This window comes from Pteropus medius, unplaced genomic scaffold (assembly GCF_902729225.1).
Source record: "Pteropus medius unplaced genomic scaffold, Ma_sr-lr_union100, whole genome shotgun sequence".
Lineage (NCBI taxonomy): Eukaryota > Metazoa > Chordata > Mammalia > Chiroptera > Pteropodidae > Pteropus > Pteropus medius.
Window position 1 is genome coordinate 12,726,231 of NW_024353517.1, and position 15,258 is coordinate 12,741,488.

The following is a 15,258-nucleotide window of genomic DNA, read 5'->3' on the forward strand; positions in this document are numbered from 1 at the left end:
CTAAATCTTTTTTGGACTTTGCTCTATTGGTTGTGTCAGCTCTCCCTTGCTTTTGCCTTTGATGTCCATGTTTTAAAGGTTGCCGATTGCCTGACGTGTTCAATTTCCTGGATGCTGGTTACCTGAAATTTTACCAAATATGCTTTGTGATCCTGGAATAGTAGAGAAAATAAATGTTTAATATTTATTGCATTTCATAGTCTAAAGTTAAAACTTTAGTAGAGTAGATGAGTTTAAAGGAATTTTTAATGTAATTTACAAATTAAAACAAAATGAATCCCATATATCAAAAAAGTATGTCAGTGTAGATCTAGCTTTAATATTTTTTCATAAGCATAAGGAAGCTTAAAATATTAGAAAAGAAATATCAGCGAGAGATATCATTTTCTATGAACCACTGTAATAGAACGTACCTATGATAATGAAAGAAAAAGGGCAAGAAGTGAAAAAACTCAATTGTAGTAAAGTTTATAATGATACAGATCCGAAATAAAATCACTTCCAGTGGTGAGAGCTTGTTCCCTGGTATAGATTGTCAGTTTGGCTCCAATTAACGCATATAAATTTTTTTTAAAAAGAACTTTTTAATGGCGAGATTTGTAGTAAGCACTTTGCCTTGTGCCTGTCTAGGGAGGGGGAGTGGGAGTGGGAGTGAGGTGTCACAGTCTCATCAAAAACAGAATCTTCATTTTGGGAGCCCAAGGAATCAGAGACAGAACAAATTGGCCTCTTATGTGTCCTACCAAAATGAAGAGGCACTATTTGATATAGAGACCTTTTTAAGTTTATTCCAGGACCACGAAACTAAATTTTATTTCTTTAGCACTAAATTGTTATAAAATGTTTTTATTTATAATTATATTTACAGTATATTTGTTTTATATTTATGTAATTTTATATTTACATAATGATTTTATATTTGAAATATAATTTATAGGGTATTCCACTTGTTTTGAAGAAATCTGATAAAATAAAGTCTCATGTATATGAAATTTGAGGGATTAAATACCTTTATTTGTTAACCTATAAATTGTACTTCTGAAGAAGATATGAGGCATTTGTAGAATATATGTGTCTACAGCTACAGCTATTTTTAAAACAGTTAACTTCCTGATATTTCTTGGAAATTTCACTGACTTTGGTGCTTTCTGATCTTTTTGAAACAGTGATCACATGGAAAATGTATATGGCTACTTAATGAAGTACACCAACCTAGTCACTGGCTGGCAATACAGGTAAGTTTGATTATTCTGTGTCACATCACTCTCCTAAGAGACAGAAGTGGGAATGATAATTTTATATTCTGATATTACCTCAGTATAAACATGGCTGAGAAACCTATTAGGAAAAAATTTAATATATTTTCTAGAAGTCTGATGACTTTCTTCTCTTTTTTAGGTGGTGGGAGGAGTTGACATCTTTCTAAATGGCAGCCTCCAAATGCCTCAGAAGTTACTGTTATCTTAGGATTAGAATCACTTGTTTATCCGATTTGGGCTTATTGAAATACTTGCAGTGGTTAGGCTCTTAGGTTTGGTGGCAGCAAGTAGATTTGTTTCAGGTGCCTGCTTTGTATGGGATTCTCAAAACTTCTGGGTTTAAATAACCAGCTCAAGGTCACACATGGCAGTCAGTAAGAAACATAGCCAGCTCTCTTCAATATGTTGTAGAATTGGCAGTTGTGGAGCAGGGGCATTGAACTTTTACTTTTTTATTATGGTAAAATATACATAACGTAAAACTTACCATTTTAACTATTTATAAATATACACTTCAGTGGCGTTAAATACATTCACATTATTGTGCAACCATTACCACCGCCTATCTCCAGAACTCTTTGCATCTTCTCGAACTGAAACTCCTGTACCTATTAAATAACAACTCCCCATTTCATAACCCACCCCCAGTCCTTGGCAACCACTATTTTGTTTTCTGTGTCTATGACTTTGACTACTTTAGGTACCTCACATAAGTGGACTCATACAATATTTGTTCTTTTGTGACTAGTTTTTTTCACTTAGCATAATATTTTCAAGGTTCATCCATGTTGTAGCATGTGTCAGATGTTCCTTCCTTTTTAAGGCTCAATAATATTCCATTGTATGTACATACCACACTTTATTTACCCATTTATCTGTCAGTGGACATTTGGGTTGCTTTTGCCTTTTGACTATTGTGAATAATGCTGCTATGAATATTGCTGTACAAATATTTAAGTCCCAGTTTTCACTTTTTTTGCATATGTACTCAGAAGTGGAATTGCTGGATCATATGCTAATTCTAGTTTAACTTTTTGAGGAATCTCCATGCCATTTTCTGTACCCACTGTACCATTTTACATTTTCACTAGCAATGCACAAGAATTCCAATTTCTCCATATCCTTACCAACAATTTTTATTTCTTATTTTGGTTTTTTTATGATAGCCATCCTAATGAGTATGAAGTGGTATCTCATTATGGATTTTAAACTTTTTAAAAATGATAATACTAGAATTTGAATCCAAATAGTTCTGACTCCAAAGTCTATGTTTACACATGAAATCGTTTTGCTTCTAATTCATTTGTCACTTGGAAACTTCTGCTTTTGGTCAGAATTTGCTGAATTTGCCTTCTTACCTTAAACAACCTAGAAAATAGGATATACTATATAAAAGAACGATTTGTAGACATTTTGAAGAATAGTGGAAGCACTGATGAAAATATGATCGTTTAAAAGAGAAGGCAGTTTAGGCCATGTTTAGTTTGAAATAATATTAGGATATCCAAATAGGAGTGATATGCAGGAAGTTGGAGTTCATATGAAAGGTCAGAGCTGGATATGAAAAATTATAAGGGAATCATTCTTATTGAAGTGGAAAGGACAGCTCTCCAGGGTTCCCATCTTTTATTTTAAGAAGAAAGCTAAGTCAAGGGAGCCTTTTTATTTTGTATTTTTCCACCTCAGTTTTTTGGTAATATTTTAAAGGCTTACACATTCAAATGACATACAGAACATTAAATTTAAAAAATTGAATGTCACTTTGCTCTTAGCACTAGTCTTTGTTCTCTTTCTTAAAAGGAGACTAGGTTAAGTTTTTCCCCCAACATTCAACAACTTTCATTCATATATTATTATTGAATAGTATTGAGAAAGTCTTAGAAGTAGAATAGAGTGAGAAAGCTCCAAAACATACCAAAGCATGTAAAGTTTAGGCATTTCAGGTGACAACTCGAGAACATGGGAAGAATGCAGGTGTTTTTATCATCGTATGAGTGAGCCTATCAAAAAGATTCATTGGCCACTGGTTGCCTGGGGAGTTAGCTAGCAGATCAAAGTGAACATGATAGGATAAAGAGGGACATCGCTGCTGCCAGTGTAATTCCTCCAGTTGTGTTAGAGGCCACTTTTCATAGCTCCAGAGAGAGTGGGGATAATGACAACCTGTCCTGTTTGCTACTGAGAACACAACCTATTACCATCTTGCCCCATCAGAGAGAGAACTCCACTTGTCAACTGTCGTAGACCCACTTTAGAAAAACTTCGACCTTCCATTTTCTGTCAACCTGACTGGATGTTTAGTGGTACCGCAGAGGTGTACTGGGACCTGAGCATGAAACATGTAGATTGATTGATCAAAGGGTAACAGAAAGGTTAAGACCATGTTAAAGGACCCTAGGCTTAGTGTTCATTTTCTTTGGCATGCCTTGCCACATTTGTCCACATGCTACAGGTGAAGCTTAAGTAACAAAAGCACGTACCTGTGTCATATTCAGTACAGTTTCCCTGCAATCCGTTTGTATTTTGACTAAGGGCAACTTAGAGCAACTTAGAACTTGACTTAGAGCAGCTCGGAGAAATCTAGCATGGGCATACTCTATAAATAACTACTTGCTCTAGAATGTAGTGCCCTAGGAAAGTATACCTCAGCAAGATCCTCTCCTGAGCCCACCTTTTTATACTTTCAGCTCTAATTCCTGAAGGTGAGATCACTTCCCATTTGGCTTAGAAGTCTGTACTCACTGAACATTAAAGCCCTTGAATGGCCAGAACAAAACACATGGTTACCTTTTTTCCTAAAATCTTCACAAAAGTTTATTTTTGTCATTATAAGATTTCTTCGAAGTCAGAGTATTTTTTTTTTATTAAAGTTGTATTTCATGGTACTTTAGTTGTGGGCTATTCCAAAGTTTAGTCATTTCCCCAAACTGGCAGTCTTTATTATTTTGAAATTGCAAAAAAATGAGCAATTATTTAATTGCCAATCTTAACAGCATTTTCTTTTAACAACTTAAGTAAATTTTCTGCACGTGAAGATTTGTAAAAATCTGTATCTTAGGTTTCTCTGTCACACTTAGCCTTTGTTTCTATGTTTTCTTAGCTTATTGGTTAGGCTAACTTGCTAAAAATGCCTTGATCAAGATTCTAGTACTCTTCTGGGCAAAATAGCTTTGTTAAATTTCCTACGTAGATTGTCTTTTTATCCCCTTATAAAATATCTCTCCATAGAAGGGATGAAGGAAAAATATTTGGGTTAATTCATGTATAATAAAAGATAGCCCAAAGTGCTCTGTTATTGCTCGTGGGTCTATAGCATCATCTTAGAAAGATAATCAGTTATTGGCTTATTTTTTTATTGAGGTACAATTGACATATAACATTAGTTTCAGGTAGACAACATAACGATTTGCTATTTTATATACAGGCATACCTCATTTTATTGTGCTCTGCTTTATTGCACTTTTTATTGCAAATAATTCTGGTTGTTTTACAGATTGAAGATTTATGGCAGCTCTGTTCAGAGCAAATATATCAGTGCCATTTTTCCAACAGCATTGCTCACTTTTTGTCTCTGTCACATTTCTCAAAATTCTCATAATTCTTGCAATATTCACACTTTGTCATTATCATATTTGGTATGATTATTAGTGATCAGTGATCTTTGATGGTTTTACTGTTGCAGTTGTTTTGGAGCACCACAAACAGCACCCATATAAGCTGGCGAAACTAATCTGTAAATGTTGTGTGTGTCCTGACTGCTCCACCAACTGGCCGTTCCCTCATTTCTTTCCCCCTCCTTGGGCCTCCCTATTCCATTCCTAATATTGAAATTATGCTAATTAATCTACAGCGGCCTCTAAATGTTCAATTGAAACGAAGAGTTGCATGTCTTTCACTTTAAATCAAAAGCTAGAAATGATTAAGTTTGGTGAGGAAGGTAGGTCAACAGCCAAGATAGGTTGAAAGCTATGCTTTGTATGCCAGAGTTACCAAGTTGTGAATGCAAGGAAAAATTCTCGAAGGAAATTAAAAGTGCTCCTCTAAACACATGAATGATGAGAAAGCAAAACAGCCTTATTGCTGATACGGAGAAAGTTTTAGTGGTCTGGGTAGAAGAGCAAGCCAGCCACAACATTCTCTTAAGCCAAAGCCTAATCCAGAACAAGGTCCTAACTCTCTCCAATTCTATGAAGGCTGAGAGAGGTGAAGAAGCTGCAGAAGAAAAGTCTGAAGCTAGCAGAAGTTGGTTCATGAGGCTTAAAGAAAAAAGCTGTCTTCGTAACATCAAAATGAAAGGTGAAACAGCAAGTGCTAATGTAAAAGCTGCAGCAAGTTTTCCAGAAGATCTTTCTAAGATAATTAATGAAGGTGGCTACACTAAACAATTTTCAGTATAGACCAAACATCCTTCTATTGGAAGAAGATGCCATCTAGGACTTTCATAGCTAGAGAGGAGAAGTCAGTGCATGGCTTCAAACCTTCAAAGGACAGGCTGACTCTCTTGTTAGATACTAATAAAGCTGGTGACTTAAGTTGAAGCCAGTGCTCATTCACCATTCTGCAAATCCTAGGGCCCTTAAGAATCATGCTAAATCTACTCTGCCTGTGCCGAGATGACAGCACATCTGTTAACAACATGGTTTACCGAACATTTTAAGCCCACTCTTGAGACCTACTGCTCAGAAAAAAGATTCCTTTCAAAGTATTACTGCTCATTGACAAGGTACTTGGTCACTCAATAGCTCTAATGGAGATGTACAAGATAAATGTTTTCTTCACGCCTGCTAATACAACATCCATTCCGCAGTATGTGGATCAAGGAATAATTTCAACTTTCAATTCTTATTTCAGAAATACATTTTGCAAAGTTATAACTGCCGTAGATAGTGATCCCTTTGATGAGTCTGGGCAAAGTCAGTTGAATACCTTCTAGAAAGGATTCATCATTCTAGATACCATTAAGAATAATTGTGATTTGTGGGAAGAGGTCAAAATGTCAACATTAATGAAAATTTGAAGAAGTTGATTACAACTCTCATGGATGACTTTGAGGGGTTCTAGTGGAAGAAGTAACTGCATGTGTGGTAGAAATAGCAAGAGAACTAGAATTAGAAGTGGAGCCTGAATATGTGGCTAAATTGCTCTACTCTCATGATAAAACTTCAACAGATGAGGAGTTGCTTCTTATGGACGAGCAAAGAAAGTGGTTTCTTGATTTGGAATCTACCCCTGGCCAAAGATGCTATGAAAATTATTAGAATGACAACAAAAGATTTAGAATATAACATAAACTTTGTTGATAAAGTAATGGCAAAGTTTGAGAGGATTGACTCCAATTTTGAAAGAAGTTCTACTGTGAGTAAAATGCTATCGCATCCTATAGAGAAATTGTGAAAGGAGGAGTCGACTCTTCATTGTCTTATTTTTAAAAATTGCCAAAAAAAAATATGTATATATATATAGAAATTGCACAGCTATCCTAGCCTTCAGCAACCATCACCCTTATCAGCCAGCAACCATTAACATCGAGGCAAAACTCTCCACCAGCAAAAAGAATATGACTCGCTGAGGCCTAAATGATGGTTAGTATTTTTTAGCAATAAAGTATTTTTTAATCAAGGTATGTACATTGTTTTTTTAGACATAATGCTATAGCACACTTCATAGACTACGGTATAGTGTAAACATAACTTTTATATGCACTGGGAAACCAAAAAAATTCATGTGACTTGCTTTATTGCGATATTTGTTTTATTGTGGTGGTCTGGAACTGAACTTGCAATATCTCTTGAGTTATGCTTGGTTTGGGAAATGATCACCACAGTAAGTCTAGTTAATGTCCATCACCATACATAGTTACAAAAATTTTTTTCTTTTGATGAGAACTTTTAAGATCTACTGTCTTAGCAACTTTCAAATATGCAATTCAGTATTAACTGTAGTTACCAACCTGTACAGTTATTGGCTCATTGCTATCATTGTACCAGTCCCTCCTCAGTATTGCTTTCTGTTTATCTAGGTGAGTGCTTCTCATGTTGTAAATTTGTGGTAATGCTTTTGGGATAATAAATATGCGTTCACAGCAAACTTGAGATTTCCAAACATATTGTACTCTAAATTTTCTTTGAATTGACTTTTTAAGAGAAGAGAGCAGTCATTTTTCTCTGCCTATTTGAAATAAATTGTACTTAATTTCCTAAAACAGTGAGAGGAAATTTCTTTCCTTCCTTTCTTTTTTTTTTTGTTAGCTTTATTAAGATAAAATGCACATACCATCCCATCCAATATGCCCACTTAAATTGTGGAACTCAATGGTTTTTTAGTATATTGAAGAGTTTGCTTTCATGTCTTTGTCCATTCTGACTGCTATAACAAAATACCACAGACTGGGTAGCTTATAAACAACAAATTTATTTCTCACAGTTCTAGAGGTTGGAAGTCCAAGATCAGGGTGCCAGCATAGTCTGGTAAGGGCTCTCTTCCTATAGTAGACGTCTTGTATTTTCACATGGCAGAAAAGGGGCCAGGGATCTCTCTTGGGAGAGTTCTGCCCTCATGACCTCATCACTCCCCAAAGCCCTATCTCTTAATACCATTAACTGAAGGATTAACTTCATCATATCTTTTTGGAGGACACACTCAGACCATAGCAGATTTATATGTGCATTTTACTAAGGAGAGGTCATATATTCTAGGAATTTAAGCATCAGTGACCATCTTGCGTTAATTCAAATAATCCCTTCAAATCTTTGGGAAAATAAAGATAACCCTATTAAAAATGAGCAAAACTTGGTGGGCAGTTCACTGTAAGTAGAACAACAGGTGGTCAGTAAAACACATGAAAACATGTTTAACTCCTGTAGTAATTAATGATATGGAAATTTTAAAACTCAAGAATATTAAAACTAATTTATATTTTTAAATAAAAATACGTGAACATAATTTAAAAAAAACCAGAAGCATGCTAAAAGATGAACAAGAGAAACAATAGTCCTTTGCTTTTCCATCTCCCTTTTCAGGCACTTTTAACTACTTTGCTTCCTTCTCTTTGTTTTTTTTTTTCTTTCCCTGAATAAAAGTCTGATTCCAGTCTCTCCCTGGTTGATATGGTTGATATGGTTGCCACATTACTTGAGATAGTTAATATCTTCTAGGACCTCGAACTGGATCAAATTGTCTAGTGTTATAGAACACACTACATGTAGAATGCCAAAATGCTTCAAACCCAAACATTAATTTTTAGAAATTGAAACTTTTAATATTTTTTAAAGAAAAGAGCTATTGCACTACTTAAATCAGAATCTGAATTAATATATTTCCTAAAATAGTTAATCTAGAACGAAATCAGAATATCAGATTTTTTTCCAAAGTGCATCAGTATTTCATCATTTAGTTTCACGTTTCTTAAGTTTCTTCATCTCCAGTTGCAGCTTTTTCATTTTTAAACAGGATAAGCGATCTTTAGTTGTGACCTATTTAATGATATACTCACAAAATCTTTCTACCCTGACATTATTCTCATTATTATTTCACTGATTAAATCTTAAATTAGATTCATTTCTTACGTGGCATTTAGTTAACCTCAGAGCTCCTGTTTTGATTTGTTTGCAGTGAATTTTAAATAAAAATTCTCACTATATATGTCCTTGGGAAATTTACCTTCCCTGTAATGAATTCTGGAGAGAAATATTGCTCTGAAAGGATACTATATCTTTGTTTCCTTTTTGTATTATCTGGCATGCCTCTTTCCTATTAACTGTCTCTCCTTCAGCTGGGGGTTTAATATCTTTTATTAAACTTATTCAATTTTTTATTAAACTTTACTGCTAGGAAATTCATTCTGGTGTTCCCAAGTACTTCTTGAAATACTTTTGAATTTTAATTTTTTAATGGCACAAACTCCAGAGTGTTTAAGTGATTGAACTTTGGTTGCTCTCGTTTGACTACAGGAAATGTTGAAAAATTGTTACCTTTTTAAAATTATTACAGGTTTTTTGTTTTAAACAATGAAGCTGGATTATTGGAATACTTTGTGAATGAACAATCTAGAAATCAAAAACCTAGAGGCACTTTGCAGCTTGCAGGAGCCGTAATATCACCCAGTGATGAAGACTCTCACACCTTCACTGTAAATGCTGCCAGTGGGGAACAGTATAAACTCAGAGGTATGATTGTGATATGAGAATTAATAGTGTGATGTCCTTTTTCCCTTGAGAAATCAGTGTACGTCCCTGCTTTCATTTGGGTTTTGGAAATTGAAACTACTGTCATTTGATGATGTAGACACAATATTCTAAATCTTGGAATTCCTTTAAGAATTTATGAAATCTGTTTTAATGAATAACTTTTTTTCTAGTGGGACAGTGAACAAGTCTAAGACTGATCCCTCCAAAATATTTGTGGAGATAAAACCCCGATTACTGAGAAATCTAAAAACATTGGCTTCTTTAAGTGATATTTTTTATGTCTGTCATGGATTTGTAGTTTACCCTTTTTCTTGATTTGATTTGCATATCCTCTGTGGTTTTCAAGAGCTAATATACATAATTGGAATTTATTAAAATGTTCATTAAAATAAAATATAACTTTTGTTTAGGTAAATTTAATTTGTGTAGACGTTTGTGTTTTTTTAATCTAATTAATACATATAATGTATAATGGTAATTTTAGCTGAGCATGCTGCTTAAGATCTGAAAGTATTAAGTACATGTTAAATGCTTAATAAAGGTTATTTTTTTACGAACATATTTTTATGAGAAACTTAAGACATGTCAAGTCTCATATCCCCATCTAGCTACACGTAATTAATTTGTCCTCCTTCTGAATTATCCACATCCAGCTACTGTGTTACCTAAAAAGGTTGATGTTTGGGCCTCTTTCCTACTTGTCTGCAGTCAGGGACATTTGCTCTAGGGAGAGTAAGACCAATCCCTGGTTTTCAATGATTTACTTTTCATGCCATAGACAATTGTATTCCAAAAATAAATATAAATGTGAATAACTTTTAGATTCTTTTTATCAGCCACTGATACTAAAGAGCGACAGCATTGGGTTAGCCGACTTCAGATATGTACACAACATCACACTGAAGCTATTGGAAAGGTATGTGGATTCATAAACTATATTAATGCACAAAAATGAAACAATTAAAATTTTTTTATGTTTTTAAATTGAGATACTATTTACATACCATAAAATTAACCCTTTTAAGTATAAAATTCTGAGATTTTTTAGTATATTCGCAGGATTGTGCAACCATTGCAACCATCTAATTCCAGAATATTTGCATCACTCTGCAAAAAAACCCATATCCATAAGCAGTCACTCCCTATTCTCCCCCTTCCAAGCCCCTGGCAAACACTAATGTATTTTTTGTTTCTATGGATTTGTCTATTCTGGGCATTTCATATAAATGAAATCATGCAGTATGTGATTTTTTGTGTGTCTGATTTCTTGCACTTAGCGTAATGTTTTCAAGGTTCACCCATGTTGTTACATACATTTTATTCATTTTTATAGGTGAACAATATTCCATTGTATGGGTATGCCACATTTTGTTTATCTGTTCATCAGTTGATAGACATTTGGGTATCCATTTTGTGGCTATTCCGAATAATACTGCAGTGAATATTTGTGTTTAAGTTTCCATGTGAACACGTGGTTTCAGTTCTCTAGGGCAGGGGTTCTCAACCCCCAGGCCATGGACCGGTACCGTGGCTTTTTAGGAACCAGGCCGCATAGCTGGAGGTGAGCGTTGGGCAAGTGAACAAAGCTTCATTTGTATTTGCAACTGTTCCCCATCTGTATCACTGCCTCAGCTCCACCTCAGATCTTCAGGCATGAGATTCTCCATAAGAGCACCAGTTTCTGGTGCCAAAAAGCCTCCAGGGTATATATTTAGGAGTGGAATTTCTGAGTCATATGGTAGTTCCCTGTTTAATTTTTTGAGGAACTGCTAAAAGTTTTCCAAAGCAGCTGAACCATTTTACATTCCCACCAGCAAGGCATAAAGGTTTCAGTTTTTCCACATCCTCACCAGTGCTTGTTATTGTCCCCTCCCCACTTTTTTTTTATGTTATAGCCATCCTAGTGGGGGTGAAATGGAATGTCACTGTGGTTTTGATTTTATTTCCCTAATGACTAATAATGTCGAGCATCTTTTCACGTGCTTAATGGTCGTTTGTATCTCTTCTTTGGAGTTTTATTTTTTAAGGTGAAAAGGACGGTCTCAATATTTGAAATCTAAGGTTAGAGACATCTAAAAACTAATACCTGGACAGCATAGTTAAAGGATTCCATGCTTAGGTGATAGTTTGACTTAAAATTTTTTTTTCTTAGTGTTTTTCCCAGTAAGTAAGTTTTTAAAAGTGGTTTGTGATTTAGGCCTCTTGCATAGTCTTCAGGAAACCCAACACAAAAGCTTTACCCATACTGCAAGATTATAATCATTGGCAAAGATCAGAAAGCACTAGTTCATTTTGGAGTTACTTGCATGTTCCATTTAGAAAATTTATCATATTGAATATTTCTGAGTACAGTTTTTGCTTCAGTCATGGTGTTCAAATATCTGAAATTAGAAATTTCTTATCCTAAGATTTATAAAATGTGAAAAAATATTCTTGGCAGCACACCTGGAATTAAGTTTCTAAATAAATCACCAGTTTACTATGAGATGTCTGAAATGCGTAAACTTTGTGTCTTAAATTTTATCATTTTCAGAAACATTCTTGTAGTCACTTCCGAGGTTAATTTAATTTTTAAAACTGTTCATATGTAAGCTTCAAGTGTATGATAGGTTGAGAGTTAGCCTAAGTTATTTTAAAAAGAATGATTTTCTTTGTTTGTCTAATAGAATAATCCTCCTCTGAAATCACGGAGCTTCTCACTTGCATCTAGTGGTAATTCTCCTATTTCCCAGAGGAGACCAAGTCAAAATGCCATTTCTTTTTTTAATGTTGGACATTCCAAACTACAATCAGTGAACAAAAGAGCTCATTTACCTCCAGACCATCTTGTGGAAGTCAGAGAAGTAAGTATGAATTAAAGTCAAGTTAAAATGCACAAAATAATCTTACCTGCTTGGTTTTGTCACAAAAAAATTTTAAATTCTGTTTGCACTTTCGGGGCCCCTCAATGTTTTCCATCTAATGTGGTGATATAATTTTTTTTATTGGGCTAACATTGGTTAATACAATTATATAATTTTCAGGCATACATTATAATTTGACATCTATATATTTTATTGTGTAATTACCACCCAAAGTCCAGTTTCCTTCAGCTACCATATATTTGATTCCCTTTACCCATTTCACCCTCCCCTTACCCCACTATATTTGATCCCCTTTACCCGGTCTACCTCTGCTCTCCTGCCCCACCCCCTACCGTCTGGTAACCACTAGTCCCTTGTCAATGTCCATGAGTCTGTTTGTTTGTCCTGTTCATTAGTTGCTTTTAGGTTTATGTCCCACATATAAGTGATATTAAGTGGTAAAAATTCCCTGATTATATATATGTAGTCCTAAGTTTCCTCAAGTCTGTCAACTACGTAATAGGTACACTCTCAGTTTTTACAAATCTGTATCTTTTATTTCTCAAATAAAACACAGGCTCCTTTGATATAAAATTTATGATTAAAGGGTTATTAAGCTTAGTAGAAAGACTATATGGCCAAGCAATTGACACTTCTTTAAAAAACTATGTATAAATTGCAATATACACAAAAATAAAATAGTTAAATTTTTGATGTTGCCTTATCTTACCATTTTCCTCTTTCTCTTTCATATTGAGAACCAAACAATCCTATTTAACAAAGGATGAAGTTGTTAGGTTCCAAATATTCTAGGTTTTTGTTTGCTGTGTTAAATTTGATTGAGCTTCTAGAAAATTCTATAATGGCCTCACACAGATATGTGGTTGGAAATTAGAGGAATATTTTAGTAACCTTTTAAGATTATTGTGGCTATTTTTCTTTGGTTCTGCATGATAACTTGACAGTGGTAGTTTCTTAAATGTTAGATATAGTATGGAATCTAATATAAATCAGTGAACTTATGTTCTGTTACATGAAAATTCATTGGTCTGTCTTGTACTTTGAATGGATCCTAACCTATGCATCATTTTCTAACACTGTGCATCAGTAATTTGGAAAACCTTAGTTCACAGAGTTATGAGGTCTTGCAAATGTTGATTTATTTTATTATATAATATCAAATTTCACTTTCATTAATATCCCCACTGATCTCATCAGAAAAGGCATTTAGTATTGGGAAGCTGTCAAACTTATAGTGACAGATATAGGTTTTCCAAATTTTTAAAGCTCAGATTTCATAATTGGTTAACAAATACTGTCAGTTTTTCTTGAAGTGACAGGCTCATTTTGTTTAACTTTGAGAAACTGTCTCCCACAAACTCCTAAGTCTGAATATCTATAGTTTCTAGTAGTCGTTGTGTAAAGGAAAAACAGTCCTGTTGTTTCTCCTCTACTACAACACTCTACACTTCTGTACTCTGGTTACCAAATGTATGTAGGTTTTCCCCACACCGAGCAATTCTCTAATTCTCTGGGTATCCTACAATTTAATTCAATTCTGACACTATCTACCTGATAGTGTCTGATCCCACAAGACTGCCCCCACTTCAGATACCAGTTACAAGTCCAGGTTGTCACCTTTGCCTCTGATTAACCAGCAATAAATCTGAGGTTTCTACTACTCCTTCAGGTACAATCATTTGCTAGTACAACTCATAGAAATCAAGAAAACAGTTTACTGACGATGTTACCAGTGTATTATAAAAGAATGTAACTCAGGACAGCCAGCTGGAAGAGTTGCTTAGGGCAATATATGGGTAAGGGGCATGGAGCTTTCATGCCCTCTCCGGTCATACACCTTCCCAGTACCTCTGAGTATTCATCAACAAGAAGCTCTCTGAATCTCTTCCTTTAGGATTTTATGGAGACTTCATTACGTAGCCATGATTGAGTAAATCACTGGCCATTCGTGAGTAATTCAACCTCCAGCTCCTCTCTTAGACATGGGTGGGGCCTGAAACATCTCACTCTCTAATCAGGAGGTTGTAACGCAAGGATATAACTCAGAGTGAGTTTGAAAGGAACATTTCAATCAAAGTCCATGGGTAAGTCCAGCTATAGATTAAGTAACAGTTGGCAAAAGCATCTGACTATTGAGAATAGTCATATTGTGTTTGAACCTGAATTTATTACTAAAGCTTTATCTAATTAAAATGACCTATTTTAGTATTTGTTGTTTATTTTTAGTACAGTTTATGAAATCACTCCATTATTCAGTGCATGCTTTGTGCTGGTGCTATTCTGTGCCCTAGGAATCACTAAAATGACCAGGCTTGTAAGGGGGACAGACAAAATACAAGTGATAAAATACAAGTGATGATTCTCATCTGGTTTTCAGACAAACTATAGATGCTTCCTAAGTGACGTACTACAATCACCATAATTATCATAACTAGCTACAAAACACAGATTAAGAAGTTTTCAACTTTCCTAAAGTTTTCTCTTTCTTGAGGAATTGGTTTTATGGTGTTAGGAAGAGTTACTAAAATAGCTTCACAAATCAGTTTCTATTTCTTTGTAAATATATGATCAACTCATTTGTTTTCTTTGGAAAGAGCCATTACCAAAATTTAACATTTATGCTATAATTATATTTTAAAGTTAATTTTTTTCTAGCCAGAAATATCACTTTCTTAAGCCTCTTCACATCAGCACCAGCAGGTAGTTTTTCGAGGCCATCAGCATAAAGAGGCACTTTTTTTCCCTCTTAAATGTTAAGTCGCAGTAGCTCATTATTTATGTTGTGATATCCTACTTATGATTTTTTCTTTATAAACTTTTGTTGGCTTATAAGATAGAGAGTACATAAATTATAAGTGTACCTCATCTTGATGTCAATTTCCATGTAATTCCTGGATCAGAAATTAAATATATCCAGCACCTTAGAAGACCCTATCATGTCTCTTCATC

At 34.6% G+C, this 15,258-nt stretch overlaps 1 protein-coding gene across 1 annotated transcript in view; it reads left to right on the top strand.

Moving 5' to 3' along the window:
- Nucleotides 1-15,258, top strand: part of OSBPL11 (oxysterol binding protein like 11) — a 75,926-nt gene that overhangs the window by 22,855 nt on the left and 37,813 nt on the right. Inside the window, exons 2-5 of the mRNA XM_039850792.1 lie at nucleotides 1,167-1,235; nucleotides 9,249-9,424; nucleotides 10,282-10,361; nucleotides 12,112-12,288. Coding sequence (XP_039706726.1) covers nucleotides 1,167-1,235; nucleotides 9,249-9,424; nucleotides 10,282-10,361; nucleotides 12,112-12,288 — 502 coding nt within the window. The remainder of the gene's footprint in view (nucleotides 1-1,166; nucleotides 1,236-9,248; nucleotides 9,425-10,281; nucleotides 10,362-12,111; nucleotides 12,289-15,258) is intronic.